This window comes from Cyanistes caeruleus, chromosome 3 (assembly GCF_971803275.1).
Source record: "Cyanistes caeruleus chromosome 3, bCyaCae1.hap1.1, whole genome shotgun sequence".
NCBI classification, from domain to species: Eukaryota; Metazoa; Chordata; class Aves; order Passeriformes; family Paridae; genus Cyanistes; species Cyanistes caeruleus.
Window position 1 is genome coordinate 15,067,762 of NC_141703.1, and position 23,526 is coordinate 15,091,287.

The 23,526-nt window shown below is 36.0% G+C and overlaps 1 protein-coding gene across 2 annotated transcripts in view; it reads left to right on the forward strand.

The window, feature by feature from the left end:
• Window positions 1-23,526, forward strand: part of RPS6KA3 (ribosomal protein S6 kinase A3) — a 74,049-nt gene that overhangs the window by 4,759 nt on the left and 45,764 nt on the right. For both annotated transcript variants that reach the window (XM_086879921.1, XM_086879922.1), the window contains exon 2: window positions 8,350-8,406. In XM_086879921.1, coding sequence (XP_086736047.1) covers window positions 8,350-8,406 — 57 coding nt within the window. The remainder of the gene's footprint in view (window positions 1-8,349; window positions 8,407-23,526) is intronic.

Sequence of the window (23,526 nt, forward strand, 5' to 3'; positions counted from 1 at the left end):
CAGTTTTTCAGGCCAGAGTAAGTTTTTATTTTTTTTATATTTTTTTTTCAATCTTGGTGACTTTAAAAAGGAGAACAATTTACTTACAGAATCTGGGAAAAGTTAGAATTCCTTCAGGGTATTTTTAAGTTTGGGCAAAGTGGTTGAGTACTGCAGTTGCTGTGCTATATGCTTACATACGTGATACCATGCTACTTATTATCTCCTTATTCTCTGAAATGAGATTAAATGCCTCGCCCATTGGAAACAGAGGGGAGAAAAAAATCCTATGTAACAGATGGGAAAATGAGGCTCAACAGCTTAGTGACCCCATCTAGCATCATTCATGCAGTCTCTTCTGGTACTACATGAACTCTGATTTTTTGGGACCTACTCCAGTGCCTTGAGCACAAAGTTACTGATAGTTCATTCCTGTCAGTAAGAGTTACCATATGTTGCCTTTGATGCAAGAAACCTCTGTGCTGGTATGCTTAATGCTCCACTTAACTATTTTTGGAGGAAATGTGCTACCATTTTTCACTATTAATTTATTTATTCAGTTAAGCCATTCAATTCTGTATAAGTGAGTATGTATCTTAAAAATACATTATTATGGTCCAACTCTATTTCCTGACAATTTCTAAGTTTAAATTAAAATAAATGCTAAAAAAAATTTAAATCATTTAATCCAAGCATTAATTTACTGAAACATTCTTAGCTATATGCAGATGGTGTGATGAAATGGTATTTTGTGCGTTTAAATATCCAACAATACATAGCTCTGAAAAATAAAAGCTTCTTTGTCCTGCAAATTCAAAGGGAGGTGGTTTAAAATGTAAATATTATTTAATTGTCTCTTGCATAACATGTTTGCCAAAATAAGTTAGACTTGTGAAACAATGCTTTTAGCTTCATGGGGATTCTTTCTTCTCTTGTCTTCCTGCAGCCGACTTCTGTTATGTAGTCACTTCAGAAATCCTGAACTCTAGGAAATAGTGAAGTTTTTCCACAGCTTATTCTCTCTACTTAGCAGAATGTATCAAAATAATAAATTTATAGAATAAGTGTAGAGTAATTCTTTAGTTGACTGCAGTATTAAAATTCACCCTTTGAATTTCTTATTTGTTCTGAAACCAGCTCACATCTGAAATCCTGTGTGTGCAACACAGGGAACTGCAGGCACAGCCAGTGCCTGCTGACTGCCCCGGCCTGGCACATCCTCCCTGTGTGCGTCCAGTCCTTTGGCAGGAGCCCAGGAATTTCCCTGGGCCTGGGACTGCAGGAGGCGGGGAAGGTGAGGTGTACCTGCCTTCTCGTGCAGATGCAGGCTTGGTAAGAAGATTTGTACACTGTCAAGTGCCAGAGTCACTCCTAAGATTAGGTTTGCAAGCAGAAGGAATTCTTCTCTTTTCAGGTGTGCAGCAGTGGTCAGATATATTGATGTAGGTGATTTCTAACATGCATATTTCTTCTTCCTCTTTGGAGCAGATGAACAGACATTAGGTGCTGTGGGGTTTTGGCTTTGTTTTACTAAGGCTGCTGAATTGACGTGCTAAGTGTAATAATTTACTGCCCATCCACTTGTACAGGTAGAAAACTGAGACTGTCTCTTCCCTATCTTTTTCTTATTTTCTTGGGTTGTCGGTTGGTTGGTTTGGGGTTTTTTTTGTGAACACTTGACCACACATGATTTGGATCTGGTTTTAGCTACATAGACTGCTTGTCCAATATAAAGATTTTGTAACAGTGTGTATGTACAGAATCTTAAGTAATGTTGTGGCACTTCTTTGACTCCAAGATGAGTTAATTCAGAGAATTAAATTTGCTGAGAGCTGCAAACTTTTTTACTGTTCTTTTCTAATGCAACTTGGCACAAGGCTGGACAAATGCCAGCCAAGGAAAGCATTGCAGTGCAGGAAAGGGGACTGCTTTATAGTTTTGTTAAACTATACTCTTGAATCATACTAGATAGGAAGAAGGTGGCAAAGTAGATAGGGGTTTATGAAATCACATAGCTAGTTGCCCAAGTATCCTAACTTAAAGAAGTTTGGCTTTGTACCTAAATGATTTGCAAGTTAATGGCTTTTATCTGAGGTTGTCTATGGAGAGGCAAGGGTCAACATCCTGTTGTTTCTTTTAATGCTCAGCAAAGGAAGAAGTCAGTCACCTTAGACAGTAAAATTCAGAATAAATTATGTGGAATTAATGGAACCCAAGTTAACAAAGTTTTATATTAAAAAAATACTTGCTGGATTTTTTTTTTAATAAGGACTTTTTAATACTTACATGTATTATTTTTAACAGTATATATAAAATGTTTTGGGTAAGTGCTATAAGAGAATAGCTGGAGAAGTCTAAGATAATGGCTCACTTCTGCTATTTACATCTAGTAAATTTTAATCAGGTCAGGATTTAGGTAAGTGCTTTGGATCTGTGTGGCTTCACAGCTCAGAAGTTAGGGCACAAGTCATTAATTCAGATCCTATTAAAGCCTTATATTTTATTTAAGCACTGGAATAGATTGTGAAAACTACTGAAGATTTAAGAAGGGCTTAGACATAAATGTCTTGTGAGCAGCATTGTAAGAATAGCTGATCATGCTTTGGTGGATGGAGATAGATCGGATGACCTCTTAAGGTCCTCTTAGTCTATTTTCAACTATTTTTTGCTGTCCTACAAATAATTTTTTCTCAGGGTAATTCATTGCTGCTTGGAAGAGCAAGTTTGAGCATGCACAGTTTGAAAGGTTTTTACAGAATGTGATTCTACAGAGCGCCTTGTGTTGGTAACAGCACATTCGTTATGAGTGTTTCAATGGGAATGCTAAATTCTGCGCTGCTTTGAAACAAGCCAGAAGCATTGTGACAGCTTTACTCTATCCAAGGACCTCATGGTTCTTGGGCTTTCTCGGTTGAGAGTCCCTTGAAAGCACCAGAGAGAAAGAGCTAGGATCTATATACACCCAGTGTTTTAATGACTAAATAATAAACAGTACTGATAGTTCTCATTTGTTTAGATCCAATAACTGCAGTTGTTGGGTAAATCTGGAAGTTTTGGTAGTTGACAGCTAGGAGTTACCTGGGAGAAGCTTCATCACCTGTGTTACTCATAGGCATGTTAAAACTTGCACATAACAGTTTGTAAAGGATCTGGTTCAGACGTCCTATCTCTTACTTATTTGTATCCTCAAAACATCATTCCATACTGATTGATATACAGTTTAATTCTTGATTTAACTCTTGTTAAGTCTTGATTAATTGCCAAGTCTAAGAATATAACATTTTTTGTCTTTATTGAGTTTTATGGTTCTGCTACAAGGCACCAATTATATGGAAAAGCTAATAGTTGCCAGGTCTACTAAACTTAATAGTATAACTTACTAATAAGTTGTACTTATATATACTACTTTCTAAATTATATGCTCAATTCCAGTATTAATAATTAGGAAATATTGAGTTTAATGGCAGAAGAATTATTCCAAAAGATGCAATTGGTATCAATTTCATAAGGGGTTTTTAAATAGCTTACAAACATAGTTGGGGAAAAAAGTTAAAATATTTACCAGAAAGGATACTTAAACATACTGAAATAGTCTAACAATAGTCTTAATGCAAAGGAGAGAGATTCTGCAGGTGGAAGAAGGTGTCTAATATCAAAGAAGATCTGGGGACAAACTTACTGCTATTCAGAAAAAAAAAATCCTTTAACACTAGAAAAGAATAAAGTTTTTAGCAAGGTAGGTCCAAATCAGTGGAACTTTGATTTGCAAACAGAATGTAGGAATGGAGAGGCTAAACTAAATCGAAAAACTTTGAGTGTATATTATCTATCATATTCTTGATAAAACAAAGTGGAAAATAGGAAAAATGAGTACAATAGGAAACATAATGATTTGCCCACTTAATATTTCAATTGATATGGTTTGGATACATATAAAAAACACTGTAGTGGGAATGATGGTTACCTGACATTATTATTAAAACAAAATATACTGCCCCAGATTGCTAAGTCCTAATTGTATTTCTGGATTATAGGTGCTGTATTATACATGTAAAATTACCCATCTGGATCCAGTGCTAGTCAGAAAGGTAGATGTGAAAAGCATTAGGTTTACTGTGCAGGTGAGTTCTGCCAGACTTCTGAGACAAATTGGATCTCTTGCAGTAAGTGTTGGAACTATAATTTAAAAAAAAAAATTAAAAAAAGTGGCATTACAACTTGCAAGTTGTAATCTATAACTGTTATCAATCTATAACTGTTGTATGCAAAGTGCAGGATATTCAGTGCTTCAAAGGAAGTGGTTAATTGATTGTGGGGGGATGTGGGCTACATTTCTTGGTGTACTTCTTTCTTACAAAGGATTTGGTATGACTGTATTTTCTTGATGCCAATACCGTAACATATGATGCTACTTGTGACCTTGTCCTTTCAGTGTGGTTTTTTGAGTGTGTATTACTGATCTAGATTTGAAATAATTTTTATTTTAAAAAAGCTTTCTTTCTGCCAGGAAATTCCTAAGAGTTCTTATATCCTGAGAGTTCAGTGGGTTGGAACCTGTAATTTTTGATTGCTAGAAATATTGATGATTCATTGACTTTTGTGTCAGATGTCCTATCAGATCATATGGGGGACATTCACGTACCAGCTGCCTGATAAGGCTTGCCTGGTGTCTGTCTGCTTTATACCTAGTAGAGAGTCTGTAGGATCTCTTTGTGTTCTTGTCCATGTGCCTTCAGGAAAGCTGCTAGAACCCAGCTGTGTTTAGGTATTGATTTCCACTAATTTATGCAATATGGCAACAGGTTTAAAAGCTTTGGGGAAACAAATTTTGTATCTTAATTAACATGACTTTTTCCACTTGAAAACAGAATAGGACGTTGAATCAGAGTGGATTGGAAGGCTATTTTGTAGGTTGCCTTTTTAAGGGATGTGCACCCTCCTTTCTTTCCCTGGCAGAAATTGATTGTTTATGTGGTCAAGTGTAAGTAGAAATTTTCTGTGGATCTTTTCTGTTATTTTTCTTATACTTCTCTTGTGTTGCCATCTGAAATACGTTCTACTTCTGGAATCAGGATACTGGGAATAGCCAGACCTTGAATCAATTCTGCTTACTTAATTGTTGTGCTATGGGAGGAGAGCACCTGAAGAATAATCAAGGTCTAGAGTCTCTGTCTTTTGAAATAGACTAATCTGAGAACATGAAATACATATATTCATCCTTCTCTTAGTCTATATTCATCAGACTATCATATCTACTCCCAGTCTGTTATGTCATTGAGGCATGCCCTTGGTGCTGGTTAAATACTAGAGGGAGTCTACACCCAGCAAAACAAAATGTATTTCATTTGCTCACCTCTTAAGCATGCTCCTGACCTCCTCACTCCACACTGGTTTCAGTAGTGCCATTTCTAGCAGGAGCCTTTGGGCTTTACATTTTAACTCCTAAGAAAGGCTGTGTGCTTTGTGACCTTTCTGGAATACACAACTGCTTTTCATTTAGTGGTATATACCAGCAAACTATACATCATATATACATATTCTTCTTTACCTTACATGGCTCAGACTGTTCTGAGAAAAACTGGTTCTACCATCCAGTGATTCCCTTAGCATAATCATTGCTTGGGTAGACCTGTTTAAAAAGATCTTGCTAATCCGGTGCTCTGGCTCAGGCAAGACTGCATGGCGCTCATGCTGATTCCTTGAGTTTGTTCCTAGTTCCAGTGAGTGTGTTTTGAATGCATTGCTTGAGTTCAGCTGAAAAATAACTGTAAGGCGTGTAGGATTAAACAGGAAAACCAGATTGTGCAAAACAATTTATTTGTTTTGCAGAAGTTTGCTGTGGTTTTTCTGTTTGACTGTTAAGAAAGTCAGTGAGTTTGAAGATAAGAGCTTTTTTAAAAACAGAGGTTGATCTCGCCTTTTTGTCTTTGAAGGGAGGCTTGCCTGAAGTTTCTGAGAGTGGGTTTCACTTCCAACTAGTTTCAGTTATCTTAAAATAGTAAATGTGAGAACTTATATTTATTGTGTGGTAAATTCTTATTTAACCTGCAGTTAATGTACATTATTATTTAGCAGAATGACTGTTGTAGGAGGAATCACTGTTTCTGAAAATCTGCATGTGGAGTGGAGTCAGTATAGAGCACATGGTTTTGATATACAAATTGGCCTATTTTAGGCCCCAAAGTTCAGCTGTTGTTGTTGTTGTTAGGACATTGCAGACTCCTCCTTTGCAGCTATAGTCAATTATTTCATTTGTTCTACTGACTTTTTTCTTTTTTTTCATTTTTTTTTTTCTGATTGGCAAGAGTGAGGCTCTCTTGTAGCATGAACAGAATGTAGAGATGTGTAGCTAAAATACAAATGTTAATTTATGTATTAAATTTGAGAAAAGGGGAAGTATGTGACTTGTGGCCTTGATGGTAATGATATATGTATACTCAATATGTTTCCCTGTAAACAAACTTTATTAAAAACACTTATTTTTGTTACTTAGCTAAGCTGGTATTTTTCTGGTCTTCCATTTGATAATATCTACTTTTAATGTATCTTAAGGAAGGATAGTACAATACAATATAATATAATATTCACTGCCTGTACACTATAAGAAAAAGATATTACAGTGTGGGGCACGTGGGCTTTTTGGAGGATCATTCTATCCGTACTTTGCTGTACGGATAGAAGGTTGTATTGAGTGCCCTTAACTGAGACAGCTCTTAAAGATTATATTCATTGCTGTAATAATGTATAGCACATGCCACTGGTTTCTTACTAGCCCTCCATCATGGAAAGATGACTCTTAGAGTAGACCAGAGTCATGCCAGAAATCTCTCGTATCTTTCTGAAGCCAGGAAAAATGAGAAGATAGCACTGCTACTGTGTGCCAGATGTCGGCTCTAGAAAGACAATAAGAAAGCCCAGCCTTCTTTCCCTCCCCACCACCTAAACAAAGCAACCAAAAAACAACCAAAAAAAACCCTTAAAGAAACACCCCCTCAAAAAAACCCCAACCTTTCATACCAACAATTTTCATATTTTAGAAATCCATTATTCCTATAATTTAGCTATTTCCAGCTGCATCTTCCAGGAAAAGAAAAAAGCTCAGGAGAAAAGTTCATGTAGAGCTGGTAATCATCTGATTGAACATTTAGTGTGCTTGCAGTATTTGAAAATTAGAATTCATAAGTGGTTAGGATTTAATCTGTAACATATGAAAGGCTCTCCTCTATCCTTATGCAAGCTAGAAGATTCTATTAATCAGAAGTTGTTACAGAAGAATGCTAGGAAGGTTCTTAAGAATTCTGCCGGAAAACTGAGTAGTGGGAAGGAAGGTGTGGAATGAAGCTAAAATCTCTGAATTTCTGAGTGTCTTTTATTAACTTTATAATATCTAGAAAGTAACTATCTATACATGTATGTAACTTCTAAGTAAATTAGGATTTGAAAAAATTGATTAATTAGACTTTGGATTCTCTGGGGAAATAATGCACAAATGAACTCAAATTCTGTCTTCAACAGTAATGGGAAATGGGAACCATTTATAATAGTTTTTCATTTGTTTCTGAAATTATACTGAATTGCTGTTAAACACTAGGAGCAAACTAAGAATTAATGCCTGAGGTGATGCCCTGTACCATTACTTAGGAAATACATAATTTTCCTTACAACCTGGTACTGGTCAAATTTGTTATGTAAGCAAAGTAATACAAAGTCTTTCAGGGAAAAATGTGTATTAGAAATTCTCCAAGTATAGTATCACTGTCAAGAAAAAGAAAGCCTTTGTTGACCAACAAGGTATTTCAGATTTTTTTTTAAATCTTTATGGCTAAATTTCAAATTCAAAAGCCTTTTTCTGTATGACTTGTTAGAATGGTCCTTGGGAAAGTACAGAAAGTGGAAAATGCTGTCAAATTGATAGTAAAATTAAAATTGCAATCAATGTTTTTTCTAAGTCTGTACTCTAGTTATAAATTTTCTTTAGGTGGAATAAGGGCTGACTTGCTATGTAAGGTCATGCTCTTAGAACTCATTTAGCTGTTTGTGTGGCTTTTTGCCATTCAGTTGTCATCAGTTTAACTGTTTTGCACAAGTTGTAGTAATGGAAAATAATGTCTAGCTGTGTATAATGAGGCTTCAAATGCCAGGTGATTTTATATATTTCTTACTGCAACTTCATCTAGGTTGAGAATGCATGAGGATGAAAACAAGAGTGGCATTCCATGCCAGCAATAGGGAGTTTTCCATGTTTACTTTCAATTACCTGCTTTTGTAGAATATGGAGAAGAGAGTACAGTAGCATGCTATGAAAGCCTATCTCCAATATGTTTGTTTCTGTACTTGGATCCAGTTTTTTATTTTCTTTTTTTTTTACAGAATGGACAGCAAATTGTGGATGAACCTATGGGAGAAGATGATATCAACCAACAAACTGTGAGTAAAAGCTGGCTGTAATAAAATAGTACAGTATTGGAGCACACTGTCATCACTTTATTCATAGGCCATTTGCCACCAATGTTCTGTTGTTTGAGTTTAGTGGACATGGGGTGCACTCTCTTAATATTTTTTGAGAGAGGTTTTTTTCTCACTGACTCAGGTCTAGTTTGGTATCATACTGTTCTCAAAACTCATTCCTCAGCTTTTGATAGTGTTTCAGGGAAGGTCAAGGGTGAAGAACAACTGTGAAAGTGTAGTTTCCATTGTGCTTGTTATTGAAAGACATTCATCAAAGGAATTCTTAACCTAGGCTTCTTAAAAATAGAGATTGTTACTACAGAGAGGATCAATGAACCTTCTGGACTGATAATTTTTTAATGTTCCTTGTCTTCATGTCAAACTTGCAGTTTACAAAATTTCATAATGTGAAGATACCAAGTTCAGTTCTCTCGTTGCAAGTGAATTTTGTCAAACATGAAGTTTACCTGTACTTTTGTGTTAGAGAGTACTAGCTGAATGTTAAGTCTGGTGATAAATGGCTTTTCTAATGAAAGCAATTTTTGGAACTCCATATTTGGTTGGACTTCAGGGTTCATATGCTGCTATTGCATATTGTTCAGACTGCAGGTTGTGAGTAGATGGTCAAAGCTGTTTCCCTCTATATAGCATGGATGTAATTGCAACATCATAGCAGTTTCTCTCTCTGTTGAAATTGTGCCCAGAGACAGTTGAGATAGTAAGTTGCTTTCTCCATGTTTATCTTTGAATGTACCCATAGTAGATATAGCTCTTAAGCTGACATGAAAACTGTGACTGCAAGCCTGCACTGTATAGCTGCTCTTAGTTCCTCCTCATAGCATCAAGGCTCTGCTGTATGTAGTGCAGGATGAAGAAATGAGGCAACTGCTGATAGGTGAATGAAGTAGTGCACTGTTAACATTAAGAAAATATAAGAAAGCAGTATTTGTGTGTTTAGAAGGCAACACTAGGAGATTGTTTGTTCTAATATTGTGCATAATATAGACTGCAGTGGTTACTTGAATTCTCATGTAAACTAGAACTTTGAGAAAGTGTTCAGTTTTGTTTTGCTTTGTTAATTTATTTTGACTTGTGCCATTACTTATTTACTTGTTTTGACTCTGTAACTTAACTACTGTATTTGGTTAAATGCAAGGTTTTGGTGGGGAGGATTGATCTCTGTGAGAAGAGGTCAGAGAGTTTGCACCACCATGTAGGACAGAGCCAGATTCAATCAGCTCCAGAATGAGCCCAACACTGGCCAAAGCTAAGCCCATCAGCCATGTGGGTGGAGATCTGTAATAGCATGTTTAGGGTAAAAATTGCTGTGTTGCATCTGTGAGGGTAAGGAGTAAAAACAGTGTGAGAGAAACAGCCCTGCAAGGCACCAAGATGAGTGAAGGAGGGACAAGGAGTTGCTTCATGTGCCAGAGCAGAGATTCCCTTGCAGCCCCAGAGAAGACCATGGTGAGGCAAAGTTGTCCCCTGCAGCCTGTTGGAGGATTACAGTGGAAATCTCCACCCTGCAGGCTGTGGAAGACTCCACACTGGAGCAGGTAGATGTGCCCTGAAGGGAGCTGCAGCCTGAGGAGAGCCCATTCCGGAGTAGGCTGGTAGCAGGAGCTGCAGCCCAGAGAAACCCACAGAGGAGCAGGTTTTCTGGCAGGACTGCAGCTCATGGTGGACTTAGACTGGAATGGTCTATTCTTGAAGAACTATACTTTGTGGAAAGGATCTGTGCTGGAGCAGGGAAAAACTGAGAAAATAGCAGACATGGTGTTAACAACTGACTGCAATTCCCATTCCACCTGTACTGTTTGACAGAGAGGAGGTAGAAGAGTGGTATCAGCCTGAGAAGAAGGGGAAGGTGGAGAAAAAGGTGGCTTTAGTTTCATCTTTGTTTCTCACTGTTCTGGGAACAGGTGAAATAAATTTTCCCTAAATTGATACTCTTCAGCCTATGGTGGTAACTGATGTGTGCTGTCCCTGTTCTTAAGGCAGTGCATGAGGTTTTCTTTTAGATGTCCTGCTGAGGAGGGGGGATTGAGAAAGTGGCTGAGTGGGTGTCTGGAAGCCAGCTAAGGTTTATCCCTCAAAATTATTGAACTTGTCTATCAGTATTTGATAATTACTGGATGTTTACAAATGTTTCCCTGTACTTCCTTTGGAAATTTCCAAACTGCTGCTTTTTTTGGTGAGCAACTGATTTTGATACAGTGTAAACATCAAAAAGTTAAAACATTTCTCTGGTATTCTTTCTGTCATGCTTGAGCTGCTTGCTTAAGATTGTTTTAGCTTTTTAATGTCTCAGAGCAGTATTTTAAGAATAGACTTCGCATTTATCTCTAGGCTGTGGTGAGTAAAAGTTTGCCAGTTGTGGTGTAAATTAATCTAGGGGTTTTTAAACGAGACATTACTACAGCTGCTCAATCAATTATAGCTGGAAGCTAACCAGTGCTGTCAGTCAGGTGATAAAATACTACTTTTTAGTAGTATTTTATCACCTGGGATGTGAGATTATGTCAGTGCTTCATAATCAGTTTTAGTGCAAGATACGGACCATTTTAAATTACCACTGAAACTCATTTAAGTTGTTCTGTTTAACTTTGCACTTAAGTGGACTTGGGACACTTAGATAGTTGCTAACAATTTATGCAATTTCTCAGCTGTAACTGAGGACAGTAGAATGCCTAAGGTGTACTAGCAAATCAAGTAAGAAGACAAAACCCTTGTAAATGTGTAAAGTATGCAAGTTCAGGATAGAAAGTTGCCATACCTCTGTGGAGATGGAAGGTGAAAGCTCGAAATCTGCATCCTTTTGTTGTCTTAAGTGATAGGATAGAATGCTAATAATGCAAATGACATAGGAAGTTTAAAATAAATATTAAAACTTAACACAGTTCCATGTACGTGGGAACTCTCTCTAGTGTATTGTGCATCAAATGATATATTGTTTCTTTTGGGCAAAAGTAAAGTTAATTTACAGGAAAGCCTGAGTTACATGGCTGTGATTCAAATTTGGTGGTTGGTTTAGGAAAAGCAGGAGCTATAAAGATACCCATTTCTAAGGAGTTCAAGATGCTGTATGGTTCAAAGTCTTGCTTCTTTTAAAAGGGGACTCACTCAGTACTCTAGCTTTATTGCAACAAGTGTGCTGATTATATCTGACTTGAGCTTGTTGCCAACTTTTTTTATCTGTATCTCATAAATTACCTGGGACCATCAGGAAATAAACATAAGAACAGCTGGCTGAAGTTTAACCTAATGTGAAAGCTTAAGTGGATATTACTGAGAGAGGAGGCTATTTAAAGCCTTTTATTTGCTACCTTTCTCACTTTCGTGCTGTCTGCCATTGCTTTTTGTATCTCTGTGTCCATAGAGATTGAGTAAATTAACTGAGCCAATTAATCATTTTGAGCTGTTGCAATCATGCTGCATGCTTTATTGCTAGTTAAAGCTAACCAGAAACTGCGGGTAGTCTGGCAGGTGACTTCCCATTTTGTGTGTATGTGAAGAGCATATCATATTTGTGCTGTGGTGTTTGTTCTGTTATCTGGATTCTATGTAGCTGATAAAACACTTAGTACAACTGATGTATTATCATTGCATTCTACTAGCTTAAACCTAATTATTAAACATACGAAAAATATTAGGTTCCAAGAATTTGTAGGAAGTTTTCTTTTCACTGGAAGTTTTCATTTGTAAGTTGCAGGAAAATTTCTTTCTTGTAACCTGCAAGGACTAAAGGTTGGTTTCTTTTTCAGTACAGGCAGAAGTGGAACCTATTCAGGCTCAAGCCTCCAATGAACCTCTTCAGTGCAGGTGGTGGGGTCATATTACTACCCTTGACTTCTTGCTTTGGCCCTACTTTTAAACAAACAGAATTTAAGCATATATAGAATTAAAACTAAATCAAAACAAATCTTATTGAAATATGCTGATCAGGGTGATAAAAAAATAAATCTCAGCTGTCATCCTCTTACTAAAAATATGTAACTAAGGTAACAATGACTAGTCAGTGGGTAGGCAAAAGGTAGAGTAAGAAATGCTTCAAAGAGAAGTCAGTAGTTTTTCCAATCAGTGTTTTTTATTAAAAGAGTTTATAAGAAAAGTGTGATCTTAAAAAAGGCTTCAGAATACATTGGAAAAACAACCTGAAGCACTGGGCAATACAATCTCATTGTTGAAGTATTGAATTTGATTGGTCACTGCTGAGATTGTGTGTTTTACATGCATATATACTGTACAATTTACACTAAATCTGTAAAGCACGGTCGTGGGGCTGTCAAGATAAGGAGAGGGAGATCATTCATCAGTTACAGCCATGGGCAAACAGCATCCATTACTGAAGCAGTAATACTAAATCCAGAGTAATCTGGGGTAATCTCATTTGTTATGTCTTCATCTGTGAAAATAATGTAGGATGAGAATATTATTCCGGAAAATTCAGGAAAAAAACCCATAACTAAACTGACAGATTTTTAGATTTTAAAACATTTCAGAGAGGCTTTAACTGATTTTTAGTTTTACCTCAAGTTTTAGTATTCTGTACTAGTGAGAACTCAATGTTTCAGAAATTTAGCCTTTTGGCAAGTTGAAGCACCAGCTCAGGACTACTCTGAACTTGTGTTGGTTATTCCTGCTCAGGTAATCAGTAACAGTTTCCATGTTCAAGAGCAGTCATGCTTGTTAACATGACAATGAAGGCATTTCCGATGATTATTTCGATATGTTTGTTTTACTTTTGCTAATACACCCTTAACATTTCAATTTTCTGTGTATGTATTTTTGTCATTTTTTTTATTACAATTCTTGGTACTGTGGTAGAGGCTTTAAGACATAGCTGTAATTTCTTGAACATTAGGGAAATACTTGGATTCACAAGTGTTCATAGTCCATAATCCAAGTTTTGAATTTTTCATTATTTACAGACTGACACTTAATTTTAGCTGAAACAGCTACTTGCGTAGCTACTTGTAATAGCTTGGGTTACAAATACAAAACTTGTACTTGAAAGTATTCTGTAATTCTTAAGTTCCTTTCAGTGTATGCTACTATATTTAGCATATTATATTTATACTTAGATATACGTACTCATGTATTTAATTCTATTTTACAGTCAAATAACTTGATTTTTGAACAAAGAAGCTTTTTTTAGGCAAACAATTTACACCTGTAAAATGAAATCCAGTCATTTCCTTGTCAATGACCAGACTGTGCTTTGTATGAAAAAAGGCAGAGTGCTTTTTTTTGTCTAATATGATGGAATTTGGAATTCATTATCTTCCAAGACACTCTACTCTGCTGAAATTTGGATGAATTTTGTTAGCAGCTTAGTGACATGATGCATCTTACCTGTCTAAGAATGAACTTGCAGATCTTCATGTAAGTAAGAAGTTACAGCATCCTTGTAAATAGTGCAGACCATTTGGTCTGAGATGTTAGCTCTTAGGTATCAAACTAAAGAAGGCAATATATATATATATTTATAAAAAGAAGGCAAGCCCTGGAATACTTTTTTCCCCCCAAGATACGATCAGGTGTTGAGGAAAGGTTACAGCAAAAATTTCATTGACGTGTTCTGCTGGATTTTCTGAGTGACTTATTTTGCATTACGTGTCTTAGGTGCAGGATACTTTCTGGATCTTGGTCAGAAAATTTGAATAATTTGAGAGTGTAAGCAATGTTCAAAGTCAAGCTGCTTACTTGTTAAATGGAGAGAAAACAGATGGTAGCCTCGCAAAGCCTGTAAACTGACAGATGGAAGCTGCCACACCCCCTGTTTAATAGAATATTGCTGCTGTGGCTATACAAATATATTTATTATGAAGAAAAGTATTCAGCTTCTGAAAACTCAAAAAATTAGAGCTCTGTTCCTCAACTGTTGACCTTTGTCAAACAAGGGCTTTTCATTCCTTATGTGTGCTGCTTCTTTATTTTTTGCAAATAATGTAAATCAGTCCATACTATGGAGCCTTGCTCTTCTAGCCCTGTAAAGATTTAATTTGGATTGTTACACTTCTCAAACTGAGGGTATATGAGATTGTCAGTTTACCTGATGGATTCCATTTAGATTAAATGTTTTAGTGTTCAATAAAACTCAGAGATTACCAAATGTTCTGTATTATTTGGAGTGCTCCTCAGCATTTTTCAGTTCTTCTACTCTCCATAGTGTCTGTGGGCTCTGTTCCCTTGAAGGTCTAAACAGCATTTATCTTCATTTTTGTAAACTTAGATCATCCAATTTAAATAATGAGGAGGGGAAGATGGGAAATGAACTGACTGTATTTCTGTACTGGAGGAGAAGGAAATGCATTGTGCAAGTGGAGTTCTGTAATTGACAGAACTGTGACTGACAGGCATGCTACATTCCCTTTGTTTTGGAGACAGTTGTTTCTCCTGATAAACAAGTATAATACAAATCCTTATCAAAGATTTTAAGGTAGGTAAGCCACTTCCTGGAGCAATTTGTTCTTTTTATCAGAGACTTCCCTGTTGGGGACTGCTGCCCTCTAACCTGTTTCCTTCACATGCGAAGAAATATTTTAAAGGGCAAGCTCACTTCTGAGAGATTCTCAAAGTGAGTTGTGTAGCTTATATCTTAATGTTTCTGGTTGGCTGCTGGTGCTCTTTGGGAACCATGCAGGCTGTGTTCTCCCAGAACACAAGAAATTTCTTCCACCTGCCAGACTCATGCCAGTTATAGGAGAGCTATTGTTGTGAAATAACCCCACTGACCCCTGAGCACTCTGCTTTGTACTTCACTGTGAGGTCACATAAAAGGTTTGGGAGAGCAGTAGTCAGTAATTGTACAAATGTTTCAGTTGAAATGCCTTATTCCTGTCACCATTAGCAGATACAGCATATCTGCAGCAAAATAAGCTCTAACCTTTACCCAAAAGATAAGAAAATTATTATTTATCCACAGTATCTTTTCATCTTGAAGTAATATTGTAGTTAAAGAAGCTCTTACGATTTACTCTCCATATCTGCCTTAAGCTCTTTTTGGTACCACAGGGTTTAATTTGGTGACTTGAAGATTCCTGGTCACTCTGCTTTTACTGTAATTGTATCTATTCTTGACAACGTAAAAGCAGAGAGCTTGAATGGTCTCCCATTTATTTCTTTAAATTTCTTTTAAGTTTTCCAAGTGAAAATAACTATATTGCTGTTAAACTGCAAAATGAAATTCTTGAGGTATTTCAATTTTGAAGGAGGAAGTAGCTGCAAATTTTAAACAATTGGAGAGAGTAAAGCTTCAAGTAATTATTATGCTATTTATGAAATATTTGAAATCCTTGTGTTGCAGTAAGGTCCTTGTATTAGAGAAGCTTTGTTCATCTTAAAACTAATGTTCAATAATTCTTCATGCTGTGTTACTGCTGTTGTAGGAGACTGTTTCTTCCAAAAAGGAAGTACCACACTGGACTGTATAAAGCACATGGCATTGAGGACTTACGAGCCTTCAGTTGAGTCACAAAGACCTCCTTTGTGTAGTAGTGTTTATTATAATAATAGTTGTTATATTCAGTACACAGATTTGAAAAGATCATCCCTGCAGATGTGACACAAATAAAGACCCACAGGAGTAGAAGAGAACACTAAAAGGGCACAATTTTGCTTCTGCATATAGCTAAAGTCAGGTCTTTATTTCACCTCTCCATTTTGAGAAGAGGTTCTTGGCTCATGCTGAGGAGATGTGTAATCCCAATTTAAAGGAAAAGCTAGAAACTGATACTGTGGGGAGTCAGGATGTGGGATAGAGATAGCAATGTGTTCTGTCATTTAAATTACTGTCTTTGTCTTCTGAAGAGGAATTGAAATATAAGAAAAAACGCAGTAATCCAGATACTTTTTAGAATCCAGTAAAGGGAAGCTGTCTGCAGGGTGGGTTTGTTTTCATGTCTTGTGCAAGCAGGACTACAGTATTTTTTCTGCAGGTTTCCTTTGATACGTAGTCACTAAACAGAATCACCTGGATATGTTTATAGCTGAATACTTGTATATGCCTTTGACTAAAGGTTTTTACTTGCCTTTGTTTATTTATTACTTGAAAAACAGTCTTGCTTCACTAAAGGAGCCTGTACTTTGGAATTCATTGTTTTAACAAGTATCAAAAAAACTTAAGATAATATTACTATTCAGGAAAATAGCTCCCATACTAAATCTGGAGAGATCAAATTGAAAATTTAATCTCTTACTGTTTGAAAAGTAACTAGATTGAATATTAATTCCTAAAACATTTGAAGTGTTTGGGGCTTTTTAAACATTGAAAGAAATCTTAGGGATCTTTTTTACTTCAAGAACTTCACTCTCTACAGAGCAATACAATATTGGTGCATAAGTCAGACATTTGAGCTGGGCAATCCAATTCAAATATTTCTGCAGTTTGCCTTGGCCTGGAACATCTGTGTAGCATTTTCAATGTGCAGGATTTCAAAGGACTAGACACAAGGTAGTTTTGGTCCTCTAACTAAACTGTAGTAAAAAAAAAGAATATTTATGCATTCTCTGCATTGAAGTCCATAAGGTAGTGATACGTGATATCTTAAAATATTTCGTAAAGTTAAATTCATAAAAATACGATTATCACATATAGGACTTAAAATACTTGCTGTTGTGCTTAATCAGTGAAATGTTGCATAGTAGTGTGATGTCTGAAAGAGATGCTGGTGTCTTTTGTTCTTTTCTGGGAACCGGGAATCAGTAACATCTGCAGCAGCCTGTTGCTATCAGGCAATCTGCTTAAGTTTCCTGTGCTGATCTCTGTAAGTATCAGCAACACGAGTACCACTGCTGCCCAGTGTGTCTTTATCACAGCTCTGTGTGTGTGTGTGAAATCAATGTCTTTTTTTTAATGTCTTTTCTATTTTTTTTGAGCTTTTTTTCACCCCCTTCTCTCTCCCCACCCCCCAGCTGTGTCTGACTTGCCTGACAGGAAATTTTCTAATTGCCGGAACAGCTGGTCACAGCAGAAACGCCAGGGTTGGTCTTCCCTGCTAGACTTACGATCGCTCAGTCAGAAAATCCAAACATCATGGTTTCTTAGTCATGTTTAAGTTTCTGGCTCTGCGTGTTCGCTCTGTTCGGGTGAGCTTAGTTTCTTATTTAAGAGAATGAGGGGGAAAGGGGGAAGTTTTACTTTAATTTAGCTTCTACTTTCAGAGTAGTTTTAGTCTTTCACTGTTTAAGAATCAGTGTTGTTTGCATACAAAGTGTTTTGGATTTCCTTAAAAAAAGTTTGTGGTATGTTCATATGTTGTAGAAGTTTCTAAGTTGATACCTGCTGATAACTTAGCCTTATTAGGAAATTGTTACCTGTATGTAAATAATGTAAAACTTATATTATATTTTTTTTTTGGGGGGGGGGGTGTTAAATGTGAGTTTAGTGTATATTTTCTCACTGAGAGTCAAGTTTTATTAAAAACTTTCATATTTTTAATACTTAGTGGTTGTTTTAATAGTTACATCTCCATATAGTACTTTAAACTGTAAAATATGGCTCTGTGTGGTGATAGTTAAAATAACCCAGGGTTAGTAATATCTTAAATTTACTTCTGAAATGATATGACGAGTAGTGATGTTTGCATAATAGTGTTAGGGTTATTTCAACTTTTAAATTATTATTTAGTCACAGCATATGTTTTATTTGTGTAATTTGTCTTGTTGGGCATATATTTAAGCACTAAAAGGTTTAAGTTGAGAAAAATTAGTCGTGGAGTATTTTATCACCTCAAGTACTATTTAGTTTAATAGTTTCAGAACTATTTAACATTACAGATAAATGTGCAATGGGGCAGAACATTTTGTCATTGGAAGTCAAATCAGTTTTTGCATTTATCCTTCTGTAAGTCTGCAAATAGTTTTCAGTGAGGGGGTACAAAACCCCATGACCTTCTTGTGTAATGACTTAACATCTTAAGTGAAGGTCTGTTAACTCGTAAAACTGGTAGACATGTACTAGCCTGTGTACTGGTTTAAACAATTGTATTAATTTTTGCAATGCATTAAAAAATGAAATGGAATTTTCTTGCCATAAGTGAAACACCAGAACAAGACATGAGTGTAAAACAATAGAACATAGGTTGCATTATAATCAAGTGGTTTTTCAGTGTAAACCTTATCAAATAAATATTTACCAACTCATAGTCCTGAATTACAGTTCTTTTCCACAAGCAACATGAAAGGTATTCCTCAGAAATTTGGTCAAAAAATGACAATGTTTTATCTACTTACAGCTGCCTGGTTAGGTTGTCTTCAACATTCTACTGATTTTAAAATGCTAGCTATTGCAGACCAAATTAACGGTTTTCAATCCATATAGATTGCAGTATATGTTCAGGAAATCATGGTAATAAAGCAGGATTCATAGCTTTCATAGATTGGTGCTAAATATGCTCAGGGATTATTTTCCCTTCTAAATAGTTTGGGGCTTTTTAACTTTGAATTAGTTAGGGATTTTTTAATTACAATTCTCTGAAATGTTAGTGCTTAACAAGTAGGGAAAAAACTTATCTCAGAGTTACTGGGAAATGCAAGTTCCACCCAATGAGTATTTTTTTCCAATGCTGACAAGCACATTTCAGTTCATGAGATAATTTTGTGCTGTTTGATTAAAAGAGGACTGCACTGCAAAACTGCTTTTGGTGACACTGAGCTTTTAAAATGCATGCAGGAATTCCTCAACTTACCTACCAAGCAACCTACTGCTCACAGTTCCATTGGAAAGGAAGGGGTAGTGTCCTGCTTCTGTCCTGGCCTTAATATTTTATATAAATATATATTTTCATCTAAGGAAAGAAAGCATTTTCAGAATTACACTCCCAGCCTGGTGAACCACATTTATCCATTGGGCCTTACCTGTCCTCTGGCTTGTTTCTCAGGAAAGGGGGCAGGATTCATTCTTCAAATTCCTATCTTGGTTCATCTGTACAACCAAAAGAGCGGAGGAGTTCTGTCTCAGCAGTCAGGTCTGCAGTCTTCATTCTGTGAGTTGGCTACGTGGAACAAATAGAGACATAGGAAACCTTCTAGATCTCAAATTGTTGCAGAAAAAGGCAGAAATGAAAAAGAGTAAAGAATAAATACATAAATACAGTTTTTTCACTGTTATCTCTACAAATTGTTTTTCCTCTGAGGTTCCTAACAATTTAAGATTTTCCAAAAAAAAATCCAGACCCTGAAACTAAACATTTACAAATAGAATTTTCTTTTCAAAAATCTTATTTTCTATCAGGTAAGACAATAGATGCTGTCTGCAACAAGTGATATTATGTTAGTTGAAATTGTAAGTTTTTCCATCTTTTAAAAAGAAGCAAAGACATAAATTGTGAAAGCCTATATTTCTAACTTCAGATGTCCACATTTAGAACTTCTGCTCTACTCTTGCTTTTCTTTGGCAGTATAAAACAGACAACAAATACAGAATATCCTTAGATCAGCTTGACTTAATTTTATGGGTGGTACTGCTTTGCTTTTTGTTGCATTGGAATGATTGCACCTTCAGAAGTAGAATTTTTAATCAGCTTTTTAGAACAATTGTTCGTGTATGAGCATATAAGTAGTGGTTAGTTCTGTAAAGTGACTCAAATTGAATGTTAGTCACAGATATAAAGAATGGCTTTTAGTCCATGATTTAGCTCTTAAGTAACGCTGCTTACCAAAACAATGGGAGATTTTGAAGTATGGACTGTAAGTTTGTTTTTTTTTAAGGTAGTTTTGAATTTGAAGATAGGAGTGTAAAGAGTATAGAATGTATGAATGTATATAAAACGTGTCCAAGATATTTAAAAATACCTAGACTAGAACACTCTTCACATTTTTAATTCCCGTTTTTACCTTAATGAAGATTTCTATAAGCTCTAATACAAGAGGTAAAAGTAATTTGTTTTCAGTTTGTTGGCTCTTTATTACTTCAAAGAATATAGCTCAAAAGGAGGGTTTCATTTCTACAGATAATGCTGAAAATTCATCCTATGTTCATAGCAAGTTGGGAAAGTAAAAATGCATCTAGGAGACTTCCGGATTCAAGGGAGGGGAGGAAAAGGAAATTCTGTATATGAGCTGGGGAGCTGTGCCAACATTGAGTCATCCTTTTAAAATCACTCGATATTCAGTAACCTTACTGTCCTTACAGGATATAACTGCTTTATGTAACTTCAGCACCAAGGTTTAATATCATAGTCAATACTTTAGAAATGGTTTATTTGATTATGAGGATCAACATTATGATGCCTGTGACAGAGAAATATTTTGCCAAGCACAGCCATGTCCAGCAGAGCTCTTAGCAGTACTGTGAAGACTAACAAAGTAGTAAAATGCAACCTATAACCATTGTTGGAGCAGCATTAAGTTAATTGCTGTGGAATCCATTTTTCTGTTTTCAGCCTTATCTTTGCTTGTACTCAATGTACATGTGCTTCAGGAAAGTGCATTTGTCTAAAGGAAACAAAACATTCCTGAAAAGAGATAGAGAGAGGTGAAAACAAAGCTGCTACTTCCATAATGAAAATGGAAAAATCAATGTGGCAACATAATCAGTACTAACAAATGAAAAATGATAAAAGCAGTATCTTTGCTGCTGCACATTTTTCAAGAGAAAAATAAGATTGCAATTAGCTCTTTATTCATTGGATTTGCTTTTTGAAAATTGTACAGTCAACAGCATACACTGATTTTAGGACTGATACCCTGTTTTAGACCTTATGTTGAAAAATGGGTGATGTTTGAGGAAGGTATTCACCAATATGGACAATATGGTGTTGATTTAATTGTTATGATTAAAGCTATCGAAAGGATTTCTTTTTCTCTTACTCTAATTCCTGACTATAGAATTTGAAGTTCCACAACTGCGATCTTTCCTGATGGTGATTCTGGCTGTTTCTCATGTGTAAATTATCCCCATATAAAACAGATACAAAAAATACTGTAATATGTGATTTTAAACAGAAAATATTCATTAAATAGTTCCCTAAAGAGTTTCTGATGGGATCCCACCAACATTTTTTAATGTATTAATAGGGACTGTTTGAAAGAAGTATTAAAGTCACTATATTGGCACAGTTAAATGCTAAAGGGTGTATTAAGAAAAAAGTCTTGCATAGTTTGGGGCAGTGACTCCTGGAAGGACTCTCAGCACCACTAAACACAGCCCCGTGGTTGGTCCCTCGGCAGCTGTGGTCACTGCAGGTCGAGGCAGGAGGATTGTGGCTGGAAGTGTGGCAGCTATTGCTCTGTGTGCAGCATAAATCAGTGATGCAGAGGCTTCCAGAAAAACACAAACAGTCAAGTAGTAAAAATAAAAATTCAGGGAAAACTTTACAAGAACAGGAGCTGGAAAATCACTTTACAGTGAAAAATCTGGAAAAATTCTTAAGGAGCAAATTAAGTCATAACTAAGACTTACATTGGTAAGTAACTATATGTCAAAGATGGCTCTGTTTTGTACCCTTTTTACTCTGTTAAGAACAGTACAGAATTAACAGGTAGAGGTGAAACCTGGGTAAAGCTGGAACCAGGATTATCAGCATTTAAATTAATTTCTCTAGCAGTTGCTTAAGATGGCTTAGCTATTATAGAAGTTTTAGTTATTTATTGATATTCAGATTGGTTAATCGTATTATCTAATGTTTACCTTAAGTCAAAGTCTTAACCTCATTTTTACAGTTTCTGGTCAGCATGTCAACAATGTTTGATGTTCGGGAAGAACTTTTATGATTACTGGACCCACCCAAGGATTTGTTGCATGTGTTGAATTTCCCTCCCACTGGGTTTTAACGAACTTGAGTATGTATAGCCACATCTGTCTTAGTCATGAGTCCTTCTTATTGGAAGGCTTATTTAAATGTCTTACTGATCGTCAAGTTTTTTCTCAGTTCTAAAAGCAAAGATACTACAGGGGTTTCTTTCTGTCCAGAAATTGTGTTGTGAAATTCAGAGGTTTTATTTAAAACAAGTGTGAGCTTAATTTTTTTTGTCCTTGTTCTGTTTTTATGTCCTTTATTTCCTAACTTCCATCTGTTATGTGTAGAAGAGATTAGTATGTAGTCTTTTACTTTGTTCAACCATGAAACCTTTAATTCTGATGTTACAGGTTTGGTGTTGTGTTTCTTACTATATTTCATATAGCCAATGAGTGTGCAGAGGGGAGGTTTTTTGATCAGTATTTAGTCATCTGCTAGCTGAAATCCACTGCACTTCTGAGGAGATTTTCACCTTCATCTGGGTAATTTTCATTTTGTGGGGAAGTGAGCATACAGCCAGCCTTGTTTTGCACTCAGTTCTTTTGGGTCCCTTATTGTAACAGCATGCAGCTGTTGTATGTTATCCTCAGTATTCCCTTCCTGATGCAAAGGACTCAGGATAGTTACTCATCATATGTCTCGCACAATAATGACTTCAGGGATTTTCTAAATCAACCTTTTATAAAGAGAACTTTCTCAGAAATTCGTTTCTAAATTCCAGGTGGATCTTGGGTATGGTGAAGGTTTCATTTACTTTGTTTAGCCTTTAGCTCTGTTAATCCTTTTTTGTTATCAAACAACAACAATTTTCCACAATAACAGGCTTCAGAGTAATCCAAAAAGTAATGTCAAGCCTTTTGAAGTGTTTCAACATGTTAAAAATAAATAGAATGTTCTTTCAAAAAGCCTTAATCTCTAGGTACTTGTGGTATGTACTACACATACCTATATTTGCTCTTGGTATGATAAAAAAATTAAACCTGCCAGGTTTTTTCTTATTCTCTGCATAGTTAATCAGATTATTTTGTTGTTATTTTTTTTTTTTTAAATCCCACACTATTATAATCAAATAAAATCTTCCGGGACCCTTTCAGTCCCCGGTCTTGTTGTGCATAACTATCTTTGTTAGGAATCTTAGTTTTTGGTTATCTTGCTTTTTGTCAACTGTTTAGTTTCATTTCACTGAAGCTAACAGCAGAGACTATGGAGTCAGTCTTTCTGTTCGGGATGGGTCCAGTTTACTTTTAGAGTCACATGCTGTTGACTTGAATGTCTTAAGCTGTAAATGTTTCCCTGTATTTTTTTTTTTTCCCTTACCTTTCCAATTCTGTCACTTCATGACGTTACATCCCTTAAA